The 24,510-nt window shown below is 33.1% G+C and overlaps 1 protein-coding gene across 1 annotated transcript; it reads left to right on the top strand.

Annotated features, from left to right (window-relative positions):
* Positions 1-12,999: 12,999 nt before the first annotated feature.
* On the top strand, positions 13,000-22,530 carry LOC105058383 (membrane-anchored ubiquitin-fold protein 3). Its single transcript, XM_010941302.2, is given in 4 exon segments — positions 13,000-13,725; positions 16,166-16,225; positions 16,228-16,335; positions 22,132-22,530. Coding segments are annotated over 4 exon segments (354 nt in total). The 5' UTR covers positions 13,000-13,595; the 3' UTR covers positions 22,188-22,530.
* Positions 22,531-24,510: the final 1,980 nt, after the last annotated feature.

The raw sequence follows: 24,510 nt of genomic DNA, 5'->3' as shown, positions 1-24,510 counted from the left end.
ATATTTTATGAAATATATTAATAATTAATATATTAATAAATATATTAATATTTATGGATATTTAATTATCGATCCCTCAATTAATGTCGCTATAACAAAAACTCTCCGTTGATCAAAACTGTAACTCCCGATCCCTAGTTACCGTAACCCAACAATTTTGATGCGAGATAATTTAAAATAATATTCAAAATACCCTTTCAAATCCCAAACTCCATCTTTCCCTCTCGGCAACCGCCCGCAACGGCCTCCCCTCACCGGCCCACGATGCAACGGCCCCCCCGACACCCAAAACCCCTCCCCCCCCTGCGACGTCCCCCCTCCCCTTTGTAGTGACTGCTCGTGATGGCCCCCCTCCCTTTTCTGGTGACCACCTACGATGGCCTTTCTTCATCGGCCCGCAATGCGATAGCCCCCCTCCTCCCCGATGACTGTCCATGATGGCCTCCCCTCGTTGTGCTCCCCGTTGTCACCACGTCGGCCTTCGTCGGTCCACAGAGAGGACCATAAGCCATGAGAAACGAGCCGAAAACGCCCTTCGGTCCACACCTCGCTCCATGGACCGCATGAAATTTTATTTTAAATAATAAAAAATAATATAATAAAAAATAAAATATATAAAAAATAAAATTAACATAATAAAATAATAAAAATATATATAATATAAAATAATAAAAAATTATTTTAAATAATAAAAAATAAAATATATAAAAAATAAAAATAATATAATATAAAAATAATATAAAATATAAGAAAAATATAAAATAAAAATTTGATCGATTTTGTAATAGATTTTAAAAATTAAAATATTTTAAAAAATAAATTATGACTGATTTTATGATCAATTTTTTAATTAAAAAATTTAAAAATAATTAGCTATCGATTTTGCAATCCATTTTATTAATAAAAAAATATTTTAACAAAATTAGTAATTATTTTTAAAAAATATATTTTAATAAATTTAACAATCGATTTTGTGATCAATTTTAGTGATTGATTTAGCGATCGATTTTATAACTAATTTGTAAAAAATAAAATATTATAAAATTTAAATTATTCTTTATGATGATTTGTTCATCAAATAGAACGATCGTTAAATTAATATAGTACATAGTTAACTAACTATGATTCACAGTTTAATTAACATGACATATAGTAAATGAACACTGTACATAGTTAAATTAACATGGTATATAATTAACTAAACATGATATACAGTTAAATTAACACGGTATATAATTAACTAAATACGGTACACAATTAAATGAATACTATACATAGTTAAATTAATACGATACACAGTTAATTAAATATAGTATATAATTAAATTAACACTGTATATAGTTAATTTAATACTGCATATAATTAAATGAACTCTGCACATAGTTAATTTAACACTGCATACAGTTAAATGAACCCTGCACACAGTTAATTTGACACTATATACAGTTAATTTAATACTGCACACAGTTAAATGAACACTATACACAGTTAATTGACACTACACATAGTTAATTTAATACTACATATAGTTAATTTAATATTGCACACAGTTAAATGAATCCTGCACACAATTAAATGAACCCTGCATACAGTTAATTTAATAATGCACATAGTTAAATGAACCCTATACACAGTTAATTTAGTACTGCATATAGTTAATTTAACACTGCACACAGTTAAATGAACCCTACATACAGTTAATTTAATATTACACACAATTAATTTTTATTTTTATTGAACTATAATTTTAAAAATATTATTTTATTATTTTTAAAAAATAATTTATTATTAATTTTAAAAAATTAATTTTTTAAAAAATAATTTTTATTTATTATTAAAATTATTGAGGGAACAGACTCAAACTTTGGCAGTAGACGGGAGTTGTGGGTATTCGGTATAGAGCTGTGGGAGCAGATTCAAACTCATCATGGACTGAGGTGCCAAGTATACTTATGCCTCTCTTATGTGGTATCAACTCCTCACCAAATTGACTAAATAAAAATTACTATAAAAATTATAATCAAAAATATTAATTAAAAAATAATTTTAAAAGCATAGGCCACCGCTGCCCAGTACCCCTGCATATTTTTCAAAATTATTTTTTTAAAAATAATATTTTATTATTATTTTAAAAACTTAATTATTTTTATTATAAAAAATAATTTATTTTTAAATATTTTTAAATATTTTATTTTATCATTTTATTTTTTTGGTTATTTTAAAAATTATTTTTAGAAAAAAATTTTAAAACTATTTTTAGAAAGAATTATTTATTAATAAATTATTAATTTTAAAAATATAAACAAATAATATAAATAAATAAAAATAAAATATATAAAATAGTTTTTGAAAGGATGACTTACTAAAAATATTTTAAAATTATAAATAAATAAATAAATAAATAAAATATTATTACTATTGTTTAATACTTATTTTTAATTTTATTATTGTTTTCCTTTCTTCTCTTTTCCCCACACACCACACAGACTCCCCCCTCCTCCCTCCTAACGGCCCCGATATTTTAAAAATAATTAATGACTATTTTTGTATTCGATTTATTAAAAAAATATTTTAATAAATTTATTTTAAAATTTTAAATTAATATCGCATACAGTTAAATGAACTCTGCACACAGTTAATTTAACATTGCACATAGTTAAGTTAATATGGTACACAATTAAATTAATATTATAAATAATTAATTAAATATAGTACACAGTTAACTAAACATAGCATACAATTAATTTAACACTACACACAATTAATTTAATATTTACATAGTTAAATGAACCCTGCACATGGTTAATTTAACACTGCATACACTTAAAAAAAATCTGCACACAGTTAAATTAATATCAGACATAATTAATTTAATATTATATATAGTTAAATTAATATCGCATACAGTTAATTTAACACTACACATGATCAATTTGATACTGCACAGTTAAATAAACCGTACACACTGTTAATTTAATATTACACCAGTTAAATGAACCATGCACATAGTTAACATTACATACGTTAATTTAATATTTCATACAGTTAAATTAATATTACATACAGTTAAATTAACACTGTACACAGTTAAATGAATCCTACATATAGTTAATTTAATACTGTATATAGTTAAATGAACACTGCACACAGTTAATTTAATACTGCACATAGTTAATTTAATACTGTACATAGTTAAATGGACCCTGCACATAGTTAATTTAACATTACACACAGTTAAATGAATCCTGCACACAGTAAAATTAATATCGTACACAGTTAATTTAATATTACATATAGTTAAATTAATATTGCACACAGTTGATTTAACATACACACAGTTAATTTAACACTACACACAGTTAAATAAACCTACACATAGTTAATTTAATACTGCATATAGTTAATTTAATACTACATATAGTTAAATAAATCTATACACAGTTAATTTAACATTGTACACAGTTAATTTAATATTAATACTGTTAAATTAATATCACACATAGTTAATTTAACACTGCACACAGTTAATTTAATACTGCACACAATTAACTAAACATAGTATATAGTTAAATTAATACTGCACATAGTTGAATTAACACTATAAATAGTTAAATAAATATTGTACACAGTTAAATGGATCTTACATACAGTTAATTTAACACTGCATACAATTAAATGAACCTTGCACAATCCTGCACAAGTTAATTTAACATTGCATATAGTTAAATTAACACTGTACACAGTTAAATGAACACTGTACATAGTTAATTTAACACTACATACAATTAACTGAACATGATACATATTTAAATTAATACGATATACAGTTAATTAAACACGGTACATAGTTAACTAAACACGGTACATAATTAATTTAATATTATATATAGTTAATTTAACATTGCACACAGTTAAATGAACCATGCCATAGTTAATTTAATACTGCACACAGTTAATTTAATACTATATATAGTTAAATAAACCTTACACATAGTTAATTTAACACCACACATAGTTAAATGAACCCTACACAGTTAATTTAACACTATATATAATTAATTAAATATTACACACAGTTAAATAAACTCTACACATGGTTAATTTAATATTACACATAGTTAATTTAACAGTGTATACAATTAAATGAACTATACTACATAGTTAATTTAATACTGTATACAGTTAAATAAATTCTGCACATTGTTAAGTTAACATTGTAAATAGCTAATTTAATGTTGCAAATATTAAATTAATATCACACATAGTTAATTTAACATTACATACAGTTAATTTAATATTATATATAGTTAACTGTACCATATTTAATTAACTGTGTATATTATTCATTTAACTGTGTATCATGTTTAGTTAACTATGTACCATATTATTATTATTTTATGAATAATAAAATATTATTATATAATTAATAATAAATTATTATTATTTGATCAATAATAAATTATTATAATTTTATTAATAAAAATATTATGTTATTATTATTGAATTATAATTTTAAAAATATTATTTTTAAAAAATAATTTTTATTTATTATTAAAATTATCAAAAGAGCATACTTAGACTTTGGCACTGGAGGGGGGCTTATGGGTATTTGGCACAGAGTCGTGGAAGCAAACTCAAACTCGTCATGGATTGAAGTGCTTGATATACTTATACTTCCCCTATGTGGCATCAACTCCTCATCAAATTAACTAAACAAAATTATTACAAAAATTATAATAAAAAATATTAATTTTAAAAAATAATTTTAAAAGCATAGTCATTGCTCTCCGGTGCCCCTCGCATTTTTTTAAAATTATTTTTTAAAAAATATTTTATTATTATTTTAAAATCTAATTATTTTATTATAAAAAATAATTTATTTTAAAATATTTTTTATTTTATTTTTTATTTATAATTATTTAAAAATTATTTTTTTAAAAAAAATTAAATTTATTTTTAAAACTATTTTTAGAAAGAATTATTTATTAATAAATTATTAATTTTAAAAAATATAAATAAAAATATAAATAAATAAATAAATAAAATATATAAAATATTTTTTTGAAACGGGCGACTCACTAGAAATATTTTAAAAATATAAATAAATAAAATATTATTATAATTATTTAATACTTATTTTTATTTTATTATTATTATTATTTTTTCGCTGCCTTCTCCTTCCTCCGCACGCCACAGACCTCCCCTCCCCCCGACAACCCTGGCTCCTCCAAGCACGCCACCCTCTGTCGCACTTCCGGCACCGCACCTCGATCCCCCAGCCCCTGCACCGCCCCTGGCAACCGCACCACCCTAGCAACCCGCATCGCCCCCTCGCCCGCCTGCACCACCCTCCGACAGCATCGCACCCCGGCCCCCCGACTGCCTGTGCTGCCTCCAGCCGCCCCCGGTCGCCCCCTCCATTCGTCCAAAAAAAAAAGAGTTATGAAATCGCTGCTGAGAAATTAAAATTGAGAAAAATGAGAAGGCCATCGTGAGCGGACGGTCGTCGAGGAGGGGGGGGGCCGTCACGAGCGATCATCGGGGAGGGGAAGAGCGGGTTCGGACGTCAGGAGGGAGGGCCGTCGCGGGCAGGACGGTGAGGGGAGGCCGTCACAGCGGGAGTTATAGTTTTGAGGATGGTTTCGTCTCATGAGGGACTTAAAATTAAATCCCTATTTCTGATGGATCGAAAGTTATAGTTTTGGCCAATAAAGTTTAAAAATTGAAGTTCGGTCCACAAATAGATCGAATATTAAATCCTCTAATATTTATTATAATATATTTAATATAATTAATAAATATATTTTTATAAAATTTATTATAAATAATTTTAGTATTATATGATAAATGATCACGGATTCTTATAAAATATCAAAAAATTATTTATATATACCTAAAAATTTTAATCATTGGAATATAATATATCAAACATGATGAATTTAGATTATCGGGGATCATATTGCTTTAGGATAAGGATTATCGAAGATGAATCATGTTGGTGATACTATTTGGATCATCAAACATCGTCAAACTGTCAATTTTTGCACGGAAAAGGATGCACGTGCCTGTGATACAGTGTCAGATTGAATTTTCTACGTGGCATGTTGAGCGACCATCCACGTACTTGGCATCCCAATACAGCAGTCTTGATTTATAAAATAAGTGAGAACATTGCTTCCGAGGTGGATGCGTGGGATGGTGGTGCTGCATGCATGCATAGCTTTCTGCGGTATCCGAACTCGGAATGCAGACCACATCGGTTGTAGGTAAGATCCACCAAAAGAGCAATCAGCCAACACCTAACGCTATTCAGGACAATTGATGAATCGAATCTCTTTTGGACTTGTTAACATCTTTGCACAATTCTTACTTCCATACTACGCTTAAGGTAACGCTTGAAATGGACTTCTCTTTTTAAAAAAAAAAAAAAGAAAAAAAGAAAAAGCTTGAAATGGACTTTCCCTTCACCGAACTGTTCCTGTGCTTGGTAACGAAACAGGCGTTAAGCCTGACTTGTGTTCGGGTTTTCGTCACCTTATCGTTCTTTTTTTTTTCTTTTGGGTAATAAGTTGCATTTGTTGTGCCGCCGAACTATCCCGTGCTAGCTATACGGGCAACAACCAGTAGCCGGAGCCAACGAGTGTGGCATAAATCTTGTATAATTTTGTTTGAGAAGTTATTTAGGTTCTATACGAGGACATCATTCCATTTGTAAGTATGTTGGCTAAGGCAGTTGCATCATATCAACAAGACGGTGGATAGCAAGCACCTCTTAGTTGATTTTAAGGTGGCATTTGGTACATTAGGTAATATTGTTATGGTAATGTGATTGCAGAGAGAATATGATTACTTGATAAAATTACAGAGAATCCTATATTGCAGTGTTTGGTATGTGCAGTAATTTGTCATAAAATTACAAAAAATCTTACATTACAGTGTTTGATATACAATTCAAATTACATAGAACATAAGATAATTTTTTCAAAGTACTTCATTTTTTTTATTGATTATTGTTTATTTTCTATAAAAAAACTTAATTTGAGATCAATCATTTTTCGTGACATCACTATTATGTTTTCTTTTCTATTTTCACCAACTGGAACTACTCATAATTTATTTTGATTTATTTTGATGAGGATATTTTGATCCTGAAAGTATCTTGTTGCAAGATTGCAGGATTGTCAGATTACATATAATTACATAACTACTTCTCTTTAGATAATCAGATTATTTTTTTTGAGGTAATACTGCATTATATGTAATGCAGCATTATCTATGAAAGTAATGAAATAAATAATATAATTTAATTATCTATTATAAAATTATATATAATTTTGTTAGAATTACATGCTATCAAACACCTTCTAAATTGTTTAAATACAAAAGGTTAATGTGGTGAGTGACCATTGGATTGGTCCAGTGAACATCGTCTGTCTAATAATTAGACCATCGTGAGGGTAGCTTTTCAAGGTTGCAACGTACAGGGCACGTGATATGACCAAGAGATGGAGGTGCGTTCCTTCATGGCATGTCATCCAAGGATACGGTGTTAGTGCTTCATTCCACACTATTAATTATTCTAAAAAAAAAGTATTGTTCATATTCATTAAAACTGTCACTTTGCTTCTTCGTGTTGTTTGAGGATATACGCCACCTTATTATCTTTGTTGTCCATATAATTTTTCTTTTCTCCATTGTATTCACTTATGGTTTCTTTTGAAGATAGGAAGCATGTTAAAAAAATGGATGGTGGGCTTCTTGTTTATCGTTGAAGTGAGCTCTTTATGGCTGCGTAGAGAATATGGTAGCTTTTTCATTCACTTGTATGCACTACAACTTTATGAAAGCCATTTGTTATGGTTCCAAGGTATATGCTTCCTTATGTTCCTGCAGTGAAAAAGTTATTCAGCACCTGCCCATGATAGCATTATATCTCAGATGTTTGCAAATCGTTAGATCTGCAAACAATAGAGATTGTTGAACTAGAGAATTGCACAGAAGCATACCTCTTTAGTTTTAATATTTTAGTCTAATGAGAGGTTCAATTTTCTTTTCTTTTTTTTTTTTTTTCCATATAATGGCAATATCAATTGTTGGATGCTGTTGCCACGCCATGAACTCCACTCCATCCCGCTCGGAGAAATAATGCAAGCAGCAAAACTTTGCTATCACAGACATTTAGCGCACCCGTGTGATCATGTGACTTCTGCATGCCTCAATAGCGATTGATAGACTGATATTATGGCAGGCTAATAGTTAATGTTTGAGATGAATTACTATTTAGTTTGCTTATATCTTCTGCCTCTGAATCTTGATGGGTTCCAAACCATTCCCAATGACAATTCAGATTCCAGGATTGGCATCATCATCTAACTTTTCAAAGAAAGATTATTCAAATTCCTAAATTGCATACTCTTTGCCACCTGATCATCTTGATTTAACTCTAATTGGTTCTTTATTTATGGGCAACTCTTGAGCAGAGCCTTAATCTGTGAACTTGAAGGAGCATGGCTACCACCCACTAATGTCATCCCATGTATGTGCTCTGCTGGTTGTCATATTAATATCCAGTTCTAATGTTTAAGATTCTTTTCTCTTTCCGATGCATCAAGCTAATTAGAAGCTAAGTTCCTCCTTAACATAGATCCCATATAGATCTTACTACCCAGCCTGTTATTTGCTAATGACAACAATAGAATCTTTGAATATTTCAATGCCCAAGGAAAGAGGCAGAGCCGGTCCTCATATTTTTTAGACCCGTGGCCAAATGAAAAAATGAGACCTTCTTTATTAAAAATTAACATACTTTAAATATTAATTATTATTAAAAAATTAATTTATATGCAATAATTTTCTATAGATATGTTCGTTAAGTAATGTGTAAAACTCATCATTAATCTATTTAATTATTTTTTTTATTATAATATTGTAGAAAGTCATCCTTGCATCCCATTGGAACATCAATACAGAGCCTGGGACCTAGGACGGTCGCCCAATTCGACCTGTCCCAGGATCGGCCCTGCAAAGAGGTGTAGTGCTTATTGAGATGTGTCCTCTTTCCAAGTAAAGCCTTTGTTTATTTTCCTCTGTTGCTGATTTCTCAAAGTGTTCAATTCCTACACTGCATCTAATGGGTTTGCTTGCACTTTTGTCATTTGAATCTTTGCCCAGGTGGGTCTCACATTACTTGGAATATGGCAATGGGGTGAACGCATGCCAAGCAATTGCACATTGACATCTTCAATGTAAAATGTTGATGCTGACGCTGATGTGATATTGCCAACATCAGTGGTAGAATATGGGCAAGGGAGGGGTGGGTGGGAGCTATGGAGCCCTCCTAACATTGGTTGAAATTATTTTATTTTTTTATTTTTGGATTATTGGTGGAGTCTGGTGGGTCACAGGGAACCATCAAGGACTAATCATCAACAAAAGGAATTAGGAAATGCAGTACTTCTTAATGTCCCAACCACCTCTGTTTCTACTTTCATTGTGGGTATATGCTTTCATCTCTGTGAAGATTTACTATTTCTGCATGGGTTTTTCAGTTACTAAATATTGAATTCCATGCCTAAATGACACGACATTGTTTTTACTATACAGGCTTGTACTTTGATATCATTGTTGCTGTATATTGGCTAAATCTTTGGGATATCCCCACTGAGATATCCATCTTGGTCCTTCTCAAGACTTCTCCAGCCCTTCATCTCAGCTGTGATGAACTGATACCTTAGTTCATGAAGGGATCAGTCTCCAACCGAGATAAATGAGATGGCACTGGTGATAATCCTTTATTGTATGAGGACAGGGCATGATATGTTGTTGAGGTTGTGGAAGAATCATACTTTTACTTTCGAGGCAAACAAAGTCGACATCAGAACCAGCACCCAGGAATCTGCACTTTCTTATGTGTTATCCTGTAGGAATAACTCCTGGTTCAGGATTCTTTCCAATTTTCACTCACCAGTTAAATACCATTTCATATATGGTTTAATGGTCATGGTGGCAGAGTCATCACAAGCCAATTGTTGCTGTGATATCTGACATGCCACTCAGCATCTTGCATTGACATCAAAGATCTTGCGATAGGCTTCTACTGATGATGCTTTGCTTCAATTTTTAATGGAAAAAGGCCTGGATGGTGATGATGATGATTTACCCTTGCTTTCTTGATATTGGCCAAACTTGTAGTTATGGTCATCACCACCTCTTTAGGACCATAAAATGAGTACCTGATATAAGAGTTGAATAATTTTGGATAGCCTACACTTGCCTACTTGACTCTAAATAATAAACTAACATATTTGTAACTACAAGCAAAATCGAAACAATTTATTATACTTGTCATTTGAGGTCAAGAAAACTTGCACTTCCATTCTTGATGATGTATGGTTGCTTGTTTTGAACTCTTACCTGCCTCCAATAAAATAAAAAGCCTTGTGGATTCTACAATCACATCAAAGATCTGTTTTGCTTTGAATTTTTATTTCTTGATATGCACCTGACAATCTCCCTCCTGCGGGAAGGTAGGTGTGATGTTTCAATCAGCACATTTAAAACTAAGGATTATAAAGTTTTCTAGCCAAAGCTGTGGACCAATTGCCTTGTCATTGGTACCTGATCGCTGGGCATCAAATAACCAATGGACTTTGTGGCGGTCCCAGAATGGCTGATGCTAGTGGAATCAGCAGAAAAGGTCCATCAATCTGATGGTCTGAATTAACCTACAAAAAAGATCATGGATAATGTGATCCATATTATAGTAGCACTAATTGTCTGTTAACATACTGTCTCAGATAAGGATGCAAAAGATTACATTCATGCATGTTACATTGTTTCTAGGCCCCAACTCAAAAAACAATTGTTATTCTACTTTTCATGCTCACTCTTTTAGATTTGGATAAGTTTTATTGGGACCATGATTGCGCTAAGCTATTGTTTGATTTTTCTCTTGATAGATAACAATGTCAGTATGATTTAGCATATTAGAGCTATTAAACACCAAAAAGTTTGGAAAAGTTTTCCATATAATCATAAGCTAACTTTTGAGAGGACCCATGAATTTAATGCTAATGATATGCTTTGTTTATATGTCATCCTTAATATATTTTAACAATATTGATAAATCCATTGCTTTCTAACTATTACATACATGTCCCAGAAAATCCAATTGGCTGTTAAAAGATCCTTGCAATTAATTTACATGAGTTATTCAAACATGAGGCTTGACATGACTTTTGACCAAGTGGGAGTGTCTCCATTGTTCATGCAAGCATGGCATTATATGACAAGATAGGTTTTGTTTAATTGTTTCTCAATCTCTTTGTTGAAGGCCTATCTAACTTCAGTACTTTCATTCCATTTCTATAATGAAAAACTCTATGATTGTTCTCAATCTCTTGGTTGAAGGCCTATCTAACTTTAGTACTTCATTCCCTTTCTACTTTAGCACATTTTTATGGACATGCAACCATATCCCTAAGTTTTAAATGATCATTTTACTTGAGATCTTTTCATGTTATCCTTTTGTCTTTCAGTTTTTTCCAAATTTATTTGCAAGCTTCAGCTTTGCCTTTTTGATGATGAATAGGGGAAGTCTTAATTGATTCATAAATTTGGCAACAAAATGTTCATGTGTTGTAGTTTGTTTTGTTATAAATTAATCTTTTGATATATATCAAAAAGTAAAGAATTTATTTGTAATACTAAATTTTACCATTTAATTTACATATGTGTATCTATATTCTAATTATTAGAACTAGTTGAATATGTACATTTATGTAAGTGTTGATTTTTTTTCCAATCAACATTTTATTCAACAAAAATTATTCTCATGGTGTATTAGAGCAAGTGCTATAGAATTCACATATAGTAACTAAACTACCTGTCATGTACTAAAGTAATTTTTTCTCCTTCTGACTCTATCCATTGGAATTATTCAAATTGTTAATACATTTCAAATTCCCCTTCTTTTTAAAATGATCATTTGCAAACACACATGCTATAGTAGCTATTACAAATTAAAAAAATTATAGAGTGGAGGTTTAGATGCTCTATATTATTAGTATTGTGTTGCCACCCTTGTGAATTATGCCATACTTTGAATTAGGGTTCCAGTCGCTGATCTCTCACATCACAAACATTAAATTATGCAAATATTTGCTAGTGATCAAGGCTAATAAAAGGACAGCACGTGCCAATTATGAATGGATAACTGCTACCTTCATTGTATGTAATAGTAAAAAGTGAAAGTTTAGATGTGCTACATTAGTAGCACTATAATGCTACCTCTATAAATCTTATCTAATTATTGTACATTAGCTTTATTGTCATTATACATTAAGAGCTAGGGTTTTAGCTTCAATTGACAACTTTTCTTATCTCATAAGCATATTTGCTAATGGGCATGGTTGACATAAAGATACTTGAGTGTGTTTACGAATAGATAACTATCATCCTAATCATATATGAAAGGGAAAAATGTAGATTTAGATGCTTCACATCAGTATGATTATGCTACCATCCATATGAAATTTTTCTTGAAATCTCTATATTGCTTTTGATTATTAGTAGGTACAACTTAAAATTTAAGATCTCATTGTTGTTTTTTCATAAAATAGTTACAAAAATAGTTGGGTACCATTTACAAATAGTTATATTTATCCAGTAAGTATAATCAAAAAATAGAATCTATTTGCAGAATTAAATGTCTAGCGGCCACCTGCAACAAATCTTTAATAAATTTTTTATATAAGAGTCATGCTAAAATAAAAATTATTTAAAAAAATTAGCTAAATGCAAGATAATCACAAGATAGAATCTACTTGGTGGAATTAAATGTCTAGCGGCTATCTGCAACAAATCTTTAATAAATTCTTTATACAGGATCATGCCAAAATAGAAAATGATTTAAAAGAGTTAGGTAAATACAAAAAAAAAAAAATCTTTAATTTAAATAGTACAAAGGCCTTTCGTTTGCCTTGGCTCCTTGGTTAGAGGATAGATTCAGTCAAATACCTCGCCTGGAGAAAATTGCATGTTCGGCTTTAGTTTCCTTCCCCACTGGTTACAAAAACAGAGGCGGAGGAGGGGGAGTTTTGGGAGAGAAGCGAGCTCTTCTTCGGGTCTTTCCTCTCACCCATTTCGACGACGTCTGCAGCGAATTCCCAATTGGGATTCCTATTTGGCCTGTTGGAATCCCTCAAATCCAATTTTTATGTCAAAAATGACGTGGTAGGAGGGGTTTGGGTTTGATTTGTCATTCTGGGATCCGGAAATTCGATCGCGGTTGTCGTCGAAATCGAACAAAATTTGGTTTTCGAGGCGAGGAAGCCATTTCTCGTCCGAGATTTCGAAGAGCTGGGTTGCTGGTTGAGAGGGAACCTGGTAATTTGACATGGATCTTGCTGATTGCTGTTTTCTTTAAGATCCATCACGAATCGTTGAATTTGATCCGAATTGTTAGGGATTTGCCTTTGTGGACACCAGAAGTTGTCGGAATTTATGATTTTGGGTGGGATTGATTGGAATTGTAGGCAGGAGATCATGGAGAATTGAGTGGAGGGTTCTCTTTCTTCATCTAAAGTGGTTTTCGAATGGCTGGAGATGATTTGATTGAGCTCAAATTTAGGCTTTTTGATGGCACGGACATTGGGCCAAGCAAGTATGATCCTTCGACCACCGTTGCATCTCTCAAAGAAACCATCCTGTCTCGATGGCCGCAAGGTGAGATTTTGATGGTACTTGGCGCTGTCTCTGTGGTTTGACTTGTTTTCTTCTAACTGTGGTGCTGCATATTTACTGGAAACTGTTGATTAGTTTCTTCCTTAGCATGAAATTCGTGCTGATTAGTTTCCAGATTTAATTCAGAAATCGATTGCTTATATCTTGGGTTCCTGATTGGATTAGTTTATTGCGTTCGTGCGTGTGCATGTTTGATGGCTTACGGAGTTCATGCTTAGATGACAGAACTACCAGCCTGATACATTTATATTTCCGCAAGTGATTTGTATGCACGAGGGAGACAATAGATTTATGTATGTTTTTCTTGTTTTTTCAAAAGCTTATGGACTTCCTTTGGTTTTTACTTGTCATAATATTTGATAATTGCTAAAATATAGTCGGGAATGCAAAAGCCTTTTGTGGTACAGCAATATGATTTTACTTTCTCCTTTTTCCCCTTCCTGCTATGGGCCTCACAGAAATGTTGTTGTTGGACCTGTCCCTCAACATTTGCTCCTAGTTGTCTGTCTGAAGAGATGTTGAACATTTCTTTTCATGGAAGAGATTATTTCTTAATGATTGCTTTAGCTGGTTTTTTTTGTTCTCTTTAACATATTCTACCTGCCAGTTCCACCAACTATGATGACCGGTGGTTCTAAGTTCACATTTTGAAGACCATGATTTCCTTACTGTAATGTGGAGCATTCTCAGTGTAAGGATCATCAATTGGTTCTTTCTCAACATATTTGGCATCTGCTTATTCCTACGTAAGTCGTAACATTCCAAAAAATGGTAGAATGTCTCTTTAGTTGGTCTTTTTGCTATTTCTGAATTCCCCTCATTAGCCTTATCCATTTATATGCATCTATTGGCTTGTGAAGTAGTTCTTAAATGGTCAAAGTTTGCTATCCCTAATTGCGTAAGCTTAGTCATAGATAAATTTACCTGATTGATGTTTGAGCAGTGAAACATTCAGTAGCAAATGATCCTACAACTCAAGTGCGATTCCTTTTCTGGAAAAAAACACAAAAACTTATCCAGTTATGGGTACTATGGTTACTTTATATCTGTTTCTTCAACTTGCTGATGCTGGAATCTTCTGTCTGAATGTGTGAAACATGATCTTCTAAACTTAGGTTATTAGCAGAAGGTGTTAAAATGAAATTTTGCACGATCATGCTGTTTTTTTCTGCTGTAACACATATATGAACCAAAAAGACAACATGATTTGTAAATATATTTCAAATAAGAGTTAAACAAGGTAGCAAGTCTTGCAATTTAACTGGTTAAGTGTAGATTTGCTGCAAAGAAAAGTTACATTCTTCTGTCTGATATAAAGCCTCTTACTGGATCATCATCGAGTTGCATCTGAATGCCTTTGTCATTATTGACAAAATGAATGACAATAGATATTAATATGCAATGGTTCTGACTTAAAAGTTGGTGCCACAGTAAAGGTAGCAATTTTAAGATGACCTCATTTAGGTTCTGTTACTTGTACTGACTGTAAAATCTGCGGATCAATTTCACCAAGATTCTTGGAAGTTCGTGTTCTATAGGTAATGCCTATGATGTTCATTATGCATGGTGTTTCTGAATCATGCAAGTGCCTCTGTGACTTTATGACATCTCTCTTTTTTTACTTGTAGTTCAAGATGAAGTTCATGTCAGTGAATACTGTATTTGCTGGCTATCCTGCTTTGCTATTGGTCTTTTGCTTTGCCTTGATATGGATTTATATTTAGCAATCTCACCCGACTGAATTGGGTTTTTTTTTATAAGGATTTGATCCGAGGCTAGGAGCTGTTACATGTAATATGCCACTGGGAGGGATAGACAGGAGAAAAATGTTAATTCAGTGAAGTTTGTGAGGAAGAGCAACTGTGTGCTAGGATTAGCCACAGAGAAGTATCAATGGACAAAGAATAGTAAAACAACCATAATAAAATGGAATCGTTGTGTTTCTGGGCCATATTTGGAGTATAATGGGGCATGCATAATTGCATATTATTGGTAGCTCCTCAGTATAACATGCATTCCCAGAGAATATTGTCCAGTATGGATATTGACGCCTAATTCCAGATGGATCAGCAACAATATATCATCATATATTTCATTGTAAAGGAAAGGGTTGCATAAAGAAAATCATTACCGGCTTTTTCTGTGGAAAACATCTTTTATAATAAGCCTGCTTAGATAAGTACCTCGAGTTACTTGTTTGACTGCTGATGATCATCTCTATTTATAATTGGGCAAGTGTTATCTAGTCTGTCAATGTGGCCATTTTTGTCATCATGCCTTATATTATTTTTTTGCTTTTTTAATGGTGTGTGTGTGTGTAATTATTATTATTATGAAGCATTCAATGTCTTATAACTTGAGATTTTTTGTCTTTCTGTTATTGATTGAATGCTTTAATGCTGAAAATTTGTTATGCTGATAGACAAAGAAATTGCTCCAAAAACAATAAATGATTTGAAGCTCATCAATGGTGGGAAAATATTGGAAACAACAGGACTCTTGCTGAGTCCAGGGTACCGGTTGGAGAGCTTCCAGGTGGTGTAATAACCATGCACGTTGTTGTGCGGCCTCCCCAACTTGACAAAAACAACGGTATCTTTTTTTTTCCCTTCTGTTTATCATTTTTTAATTTGATTCATTGTGTTCTCAGACTACTTTGCAAAAGGAATTCATCCCTGTTAATGAATATAGTAGTATAAAATGACATCTACATATGCAATTCAATGAGTGTGTAACTGAAAACTGCTGTTATTGCTGGTTATAACTCTAAATTTCAGTTTGGTTATTGCATAGCAGAATATGATGCTAATTGTGTGGTTTACATTTTGAGCCCTTATCACATGATATTGGAACAACCATGAGCTATACAGGAATGGGTCTGTTTGCTGTCTGGAAAAGGAGGTCAAGAAGTCAGACTTTTGCCAGATCTTGTCTATAGGCTTTTTAGTGTTAACCAAGTTGTGTCATACTGCCTCTGGGCTTTCAGTAAAAATTTAGTCCCACTTACATTTCTTGATGAGAAGCCCATTTGAAATTTTGGGAGTATTTTCTCATTGGACTTGGATTCTGATGCATCATTTGTAATTCAACTTGGAGTTTGTTAAGAAATTACTAACTTGTTTGGAGCAAGGAATTAGCCAATACTGGTAATGGCCTGCAAGTGTAACAAAGTTTGGTTGAGTTAATTTGACATTGGTTTGCAGTTTAATATGCAAATTAGAACTTTATTGGATTAGGTATTAAAACTTGGCGTGGTTGTAAATTGTACAGTATGGTTATGAGTTAGGACATTGGCAAGCTGTTGTTTCAGAGAAAGGATCATCCTAGTTGGAGGTGACCAGGTGTAAGATCATTATTATGGTTATGCAAGTGAATTATAATATAAAATTTTGACTGGACAAGGTCCCTCCAATATTTTGCCCACACTCACATTTTGCGGTAAATTAGTTAAGACTTACTCTCTAATTGCTTAAAAAAGGACCTAAATATATAATTGGAAGCTTGAACAAGTTATTCATTCTCTATAAACAAGTTAGTGTCTATTAGCTCAAATAGTTCGCTAGTTTCTAAGAAAAAGATTTTCTCTATGAAGGAAACAACTTATCTACTTCCTACTGCAGCAGACCTAGATTGAAGGGATTTCCATCAACCTTGCTCCTATCTACGTTTTCTATAAGCCATGGAGGAGAGAGAGGGAAAAAAAAAAGAGAACATGGAGTTGACATGTAAAAAGGGCTTTCTAACAGTGGACTCTTAATGAATTATTAAATCATCCATAGGTGGAGGTGAAAATATCCTTCTTTTTTTTTTTTGTTTTTAACAGGAAACGTGCTGGAGCCTAAATTCACTAAGAGAATGTAAGTTACATGCTCTCAAATGTAACTTAGAAGAAAAAGGAAACAAGAGGAAAAAGAGATCTTACCTAGGAGACCCTCTTGAAAGAAACTCATAGCACAATTCTTTTGTGAAATAAGCCTGGTCTAGTCATGTAACAAGAAGACGACTTTATCCAGCTAGGCCCTCTGCAACTTGTTCCTGTCATTGAAGATGCTATCATTGCTCTCAAGCCATGTAGGAAAGTGAATATCTGATTTAGGTCCCTTTCTATGATAAAGAGAATTGATCACCAACCATCTCATAGCACTGACATTGAGGACGTTTTGTTCTAAGGCGGCGTACCCCATGCTTGTATGGTTTCTTTACTATTTGCTAAAGAATATATTCTATGTACCAAGGTTTTCCGTACCCGTGCATACTATCTCGTGTCGGGTGTATTGCACCACACTGGTACCAAATTGAGATTTGGTACGGGAGGCTTTTTTTTTGTGCGCGAAGTTGATGTCAAGACTTTGTCTTGATGGTATATGAAAGAAAGACCTTAAAAATGTGGCTTATAATGAATTTCACCAAGTCTCAATATGCCGAACCAACTCTTGTACTGGGCATACCAACATTGTATCAACATGGTATTGGTACGGGATCCAGTGCCAAGATTGCTAACCTTGCTATGTACCATTCTATAGAGAATCTTGTTGGACTATATTGTTTGTTGAATGTTGCTGCTCACGGGAGATGTAGCATTGTTACGAATATCAAGAAAGTTGGGTTGGACTAGAGTTATCTTCCATAAGGGCTCCAATCTAAAAGCATGCGATTCTATTAGTTAACGGACTTAGGCAATAGAAGGAATCTTCCACTTATGGTTGTGCATCACTCAGAATCTCTTCAAAAACTTGTTTTTACACCCACTTCCTAAACATTTCCTTTTTGCTAGTGAAAGTCCCTTTCCTGTGTCTACACCTGCACCTACACCTACACCCACTTCTGATTACTTTAGGACTCAGATGTTCACCAGTTTATGGATATACAGACCTTCATGTTAAAGGAGTAAACCAAGTGCATGTAGTGTTATCAAATTACTTGATTAGAGGGTACAAAAGGAAATGAGCAAGCCTAGGTGGCAGAGGTTAATCCAAGGGAGCAACGGATATAAGCAGTTTCAATAACATATTTTGTTCTTTTTAAAAAACAGGAAAACTCAACAATCAAAAAGCGTGGGATGAATTTTATTGATCTGAAATTCCTTGACTTTCTAACTTGGGAAGAAGTATGTGGTAGTGGCAAAAATTAATATGACAGATTGTCTTACAAACATAAAAGGGGGTTGTTATGTGACTATATTTAAGCCGTGGACTTCAATATAAGGGCACAATGGATTGCAAATCTAAGCACATAATGGTTGACAATCGTGAGATAAAACTACAAGGTAATCCTACATGACTGAAATCAACCTAATTGGTTCCAATGTGTAGACATTATGGTTTCTAATTTAAGGATGAACCAATCTTGCCAAGCTAAGGAGGTTGAGAATGTTGTATTTTAAAGACATAACAGTTTCTTCCTTATATTGGGAGAGCAAGACAACACCACGGCTACATAAGTGATGGGGCATGAAGGAGCTTTGGTGCAAAGTTAGTCAAAGTTTTCCTGTTTTAGAATCATGGTGATCTAAAAGGGAGCAAATAACTTGCAAAGAGTCAAGGAATTCTAATATTGAAAAATGTTTCTATCTAAGACTGTGTAGATTCATTTTTGGAGTAAAAGGGCTCAATCTAATAGGAGGCACAGGTAGAATAGTTTTTCTCAAGTGCAAAATAACTCGAGCTGGGGGGGGGGTGTGACTTGTGAGGATTTTCCGAAAGGCAAGCAAAAATTTAGATTCTTTTAGGGACAATGTAGATGAGCTATAATGTTATAAATGTCCTCTTAGGTTCAGGTTGATGAAGATTCTTGCAGGAGCAAATTGGCTTATGCTAACAGGAGAGATTAAGCATAAGAAAGCTTGTAAGTCTCATGCATTGGTTTGGGACATCTCTTAAAATGAATCTTCTTTATCTAGGATAAAAATAAAGACTTTGGGATCATAGAGGATTAATCTAAGGAGATCTTAATCATTGGAGAAAATGGTTGATATGTTAGGGGTGTTTATCTTAGCATTATGGGTATTGAGTTCCTATCAGAAATAATCTATCATGTCTAAAAGAGCGGGGAAGAGGAAAAGGGATGGGGTTGGGTGTATTAGTTGGTAACTTTTAAGGAATGGCTGCACATTGTGAGCAACTTGTTATCTAAAGAGCAATCTAGATGTCTACCAAGAGATTAGCGAGCATCTGCAGAGTTGGATATAGTCCCTACTCCCTAGTTCCCTAGGATGGGCTTAAGAAAATGTAGGTTCTTCATGGAATAAAACAAGACTTTGACCTTAAGTTTTCAACATATGTCAGAGCATATCCAACCCTAATAAATTTACAAGGTATGGAGTGGTCGAAATCTGAATCTCACTAAAGATGGACCTAAATTAGGAAATATGGGTTCCATGGGGAACAAACTAAGGGTTCATCCCAGTAAAGACTGAATTTCACCCTAACAAAGTGGGTTACCAAATCTTGGAAGATTAGATCATTGATCTCTGAAGATAGAATACCCTGAAAATTGATTCGTCTAAGGAACAAATAATTGACCAATCCAAGGATAAGCCTGACACTGCTATGGTTGGATTCCTTTAGGCATATCTAAGTCTGAAATCTGCAAAATGATAGAATCAGATTATGAATTATGAGTTGGTAAATGAACAAGCTAAGATTTGAACCAACAGTTCATGCTTGTATTCTTCTACAATGAATACATCAAATTTAATCATTGCAAGAGTAGACTGTAGACATAATTCATCAAATTTAGGTTCCCTAAGGAACAGGCTGAGGACAAATCCATGTTGGCTGAACTCATGTCTGTACCATATGAATTTTTTAAGAAGCCAGTAGACCCCTGGCTCTGTTAGGGAGGGTACAGATTTTTGACTGGCCATTCATAGAGGAGCACGGAAGATAATACGGGAAGTTAGAGCCTAAAGTTTCTATTCTAGGATTTTAGAGCAACAAGTCAATACCAGTTGCCACGTCAAGCATTTAAAATTTTACATGCAAACTTATTTGGCTTAAGCCTAGCAACCATTCCAATTCAGTGTTTTGTGTTGATTTGTTTGAGTTGGGCTTGTCACGATAGTCTTTGTATAATTATGAGATAGTATACAATAATATAATTTGTTTAAATCTGAGTAAGCTAGTTAGGCTCAGTCCTACATATCTGATAATTGAGGAAGATATTTAGTCTCTCAGATTGTCAGAACAAACCCAGGTAACCATCAAAAAATGTTCACTACTAGTCTCATCTCTTATTTATGAAGTATTTTTGTTCGTCATATGATTACTTGTCAAGCTAGGAGCCTGAGAGAAAACTTTTAAATGAACGAAAGCAATTAACCAAAGATAAATGCCTATAGTTCCCTGCACCTCTTATAAATTTTTTTCTGGAAGCTTTTACAAGAAAGATCTCTATTGGCACATTTATTAGACCCAACTCTAGTTGTGAATGGATAAAAGTAACCCCATTTCTTTACAATCGCTTCTATTCTCCCTTTTTGTTAATCATCTTCTTAACTTTTTGTTGCTGCACAACATCGTTGCGGACTGTGAAAAATTGGAACAAGTCTTTTTCTTCAGACTTGTTAATGAAACACCTGAGACAAACCAATCATTTGATTTATGCTGTTTTATTAAATAAACATGTGCAAAATTCAACTCAGATGACCGTTGGGTGGTATTTTCTTTGATAATTTATTGGGTACATGGATTAAGCATCCGTGCATCAGCAGTTGTGGAATGATGACAGTAAGATAAACCCAGGGATTTTGCACCGAAGTATTTATTGAGATACCTCCATGTCATTCTTGGATCTGTTGATTGTTTATGTTACATGGTTAGTAATGCACTTCAGAAATGAGAATATATAGATTATGGCACCACATGGTATGTACCTATACCCATGGTACCAATGACTCAGCTTCTTTCCCTTTTTTCCCCTTTTTGTAAGCCACCTTTACTTCTGCTTTTAATAAACACAGATAATGTATGATTAATTTTGAAAATGACTCAAACCTATGTTAATGATCTATGTATTTTCTTGATACTTTTCCAATATAGAGCTGAACTTAAGATTTTATTTAATTTGTGTTAGCTCTGGAAATGCTTGGACAGATGTTTATGATGCTGTTCATTTGTTCAACAGTATCTAACATTTAGTTCGAATTTCGATTTTTCTTTTTTTTTTTTTTTTTTTGATGAAGAATTTAGAATCTTAATGCTCTGATTTCAATATATATTACAGTTTAGTGTCAATATTATTTTATTCTGGATATAAAATTTGTATTTAATGAGATATAATTGTTATCTATTATTCATGAGTTTCATTATGGATGCCACACGTGATCGTGCTAGCCTGAACATGTCATTGACTCTGTACAATACTAACATGGATCATAGTTTTCTACAGAGAAACAACTCGCAAATGCCCCAAAGCAGAACAGATGTGCGTGCACAATCCTGTGATACCAGATTGTAATTCCTTAGATCATCTCCGGTCGGCTCTTTGGTGTCAATATTTTCACTGTTAGTTGATTGGCGGGCTGCAAAAAATCAGTCAAATGGCATTGCTGTTGCATGATGATTTGGACGTAGCTCCTATACATGATAACGATAGTCATCTTTTTTATGACTAGAGTTTTGCTACGGTCCTGGGGTTTAGCCCATCTGATTGCGCAGGAGGAATTGGAAACATGTTGTGGTTGTATAACTGGGGGTTTTGAGACAAGAACTACTTGTTTGCTACTTTGCTATGATCTTTGTATTATCGAATGATTCTTTTTTAAAAGATTGATTCTATTTCTGAGAATCCCTTGTTTTGTTTCAGGCTTGCCCTGGAAAACAAAGGAAAAAAAAAAAGAGAATATACTTCTTAAATCAGCCTCTTGCAAGCAGGAATGGAAGCGGTCAGAAAAAATGGGAACTAGTAGAGTAAATCCAGTCCGGTATCGTTGGCAAGTCTTGATATTTTTTGAGGTAAAACAGATGGAAGCCACTTCCCCCTCAATATTTATTTTTAAGATGTAAGATTACGGGAGTTGGATGGGAAAGTACAAATGTTTTTTTCTCTATTCTACGTATCTCAACTAGTACAAAAGATATGTCCAAATCTCTTAATGTACCCTCCCCATAATCAAGTGCATCCCTGAATAGAGCCTGCTTATTTGTAGGTTCCCAGTGTTTCTGGTTCAATCCCTTATCAAGGAAACCACTGTCTTAGCTAACTTAGGAGTGGCTATGGCGCAGAATCAAAATGTTCTATTGTTCCTCTCTCTCTGTAAGCACCATAGCGAGATGATAATTAGGATATCTAGAGCTAGATAATTATCCTCTTGGTGGTATGCCTGCCTCCACAAGTGTGCCCGAGGTCATGGACTAAGCCGGGCAATTATTGAGGTTGTAGGTGTTGTAGAAATAGGCTCTATATTGTTTTGAATAACTACAATTTAGCATCATATGATCGAGGGTTTCACCATGGTTACGACATAATGTACATCCTATTAGGCCTTTCTTTATCAAGATGTCACTGATCAGGAGCTCCTTGTTGTAGTATAACCAGTTAAATGTCTTATATTTCTTCAATATTGATAGCTTTCATATTATTTTTCCAAAGTTGGAGATCATGCCTCCATGCATTAAGAAAATGTAGCATTTGGATACTGAAACTCCTGTTTATTATTCCATATCCACGTCCTTCCATTATTCTCTGCATTCAGCTAGATGAGTAATGATATTGTTTAGAGCTTGAAGCTCGATTTGAGCAACATGGGACATTGGGGATTTGAAGTTTTATTCACCGTCTGATTCCCTCATGATTGCAACAATGCTATAGGCTTAGTTGCGAGTAAAGAAATAGAGATTTAGGAGGGGTCAGTGCAAAGGGGTTTTCGTCTACCCATCGATTGTACCCGAATGAGGTCAATGAGGAGAGTGATTGAACTAGTTTGGCAAGTGACGAGATACTCTTCCAGAATAAAATTCCTAGACCACCTAATTTCTTTGGTTGGTAAGTCTTGATATTGTGGTTATGGATTGATTGATTTCTCTTGTGGGTTCTGAGAACTTAGGGTTCCTCTATTAAAGGCCTCTAAACCCCTTATTCTCCTCATCATAGATTTGCTATTCGACTTTCCCAATGGACTCTTAATTAAAGTCGAGCATCAAAAGATTTAATCTTTATTGATCTCTATTAAATAGTAATCTTGATTAAATAAAATTATTTTATCGAATTGACTTATGATTATCAGACGGCCTATTGGTCTCCACCTTAAGTCTTGTTAGACATTACTAGTTTTATCATCATTGATATCTATTGAACCACCTACATTCTAATCTAATCATGATCAGATAAAACTATCTTGATTGGACCGATTAGGATGTTAGACGCTACTGCTTTGCTAGCCTTATGAAGGTATCCAAACTTAGAGTTTTTATTCTAAAATCTTTATGGTTAAATTTTGATAAAAAAATATATTTTGGATAATAGAATCTAAAGGATCCTCTAAAGATTAATTAAATTTGTCCGTCCATTATTTTTGTAAAAATAAATAATGAATTATCTTTTCGAGATATTTTATTTAAATAATTTTATTTTAAAAGTAAAAAAATTAGTTATTATTTTATATGTAATAAAACTGTATTTTGAAAGGATAGTAAACTTGTAAATTTTATGATTTTTGAAAAATTATCATTTATCGATTTATTATGGAATATATATATATATATATATATATATATATATATGTTAACTAAAATTATGATATGTATGTAATCTTGCAAAAGTATTTTC

Source organism: Elaeis guineensis, chromosome 15, assembly GCF_000442705.2.
Source record: "Elaeis guineensis isolate ETL-2024a chromosome 15, EG11, whole genome shotgun sequence".
Classification (NCBI taxonomy): Eukaryota; Viridiplantae; Streptophyta; class Magnoliopsida; order Arecales; family Arecaceae; genus Elaeis; species Elaeis guineensis.
Note: the sequence above shows the minus strand (reverse complement) of the source record. Positions and strands in the feature narration are given on the sequence as shown.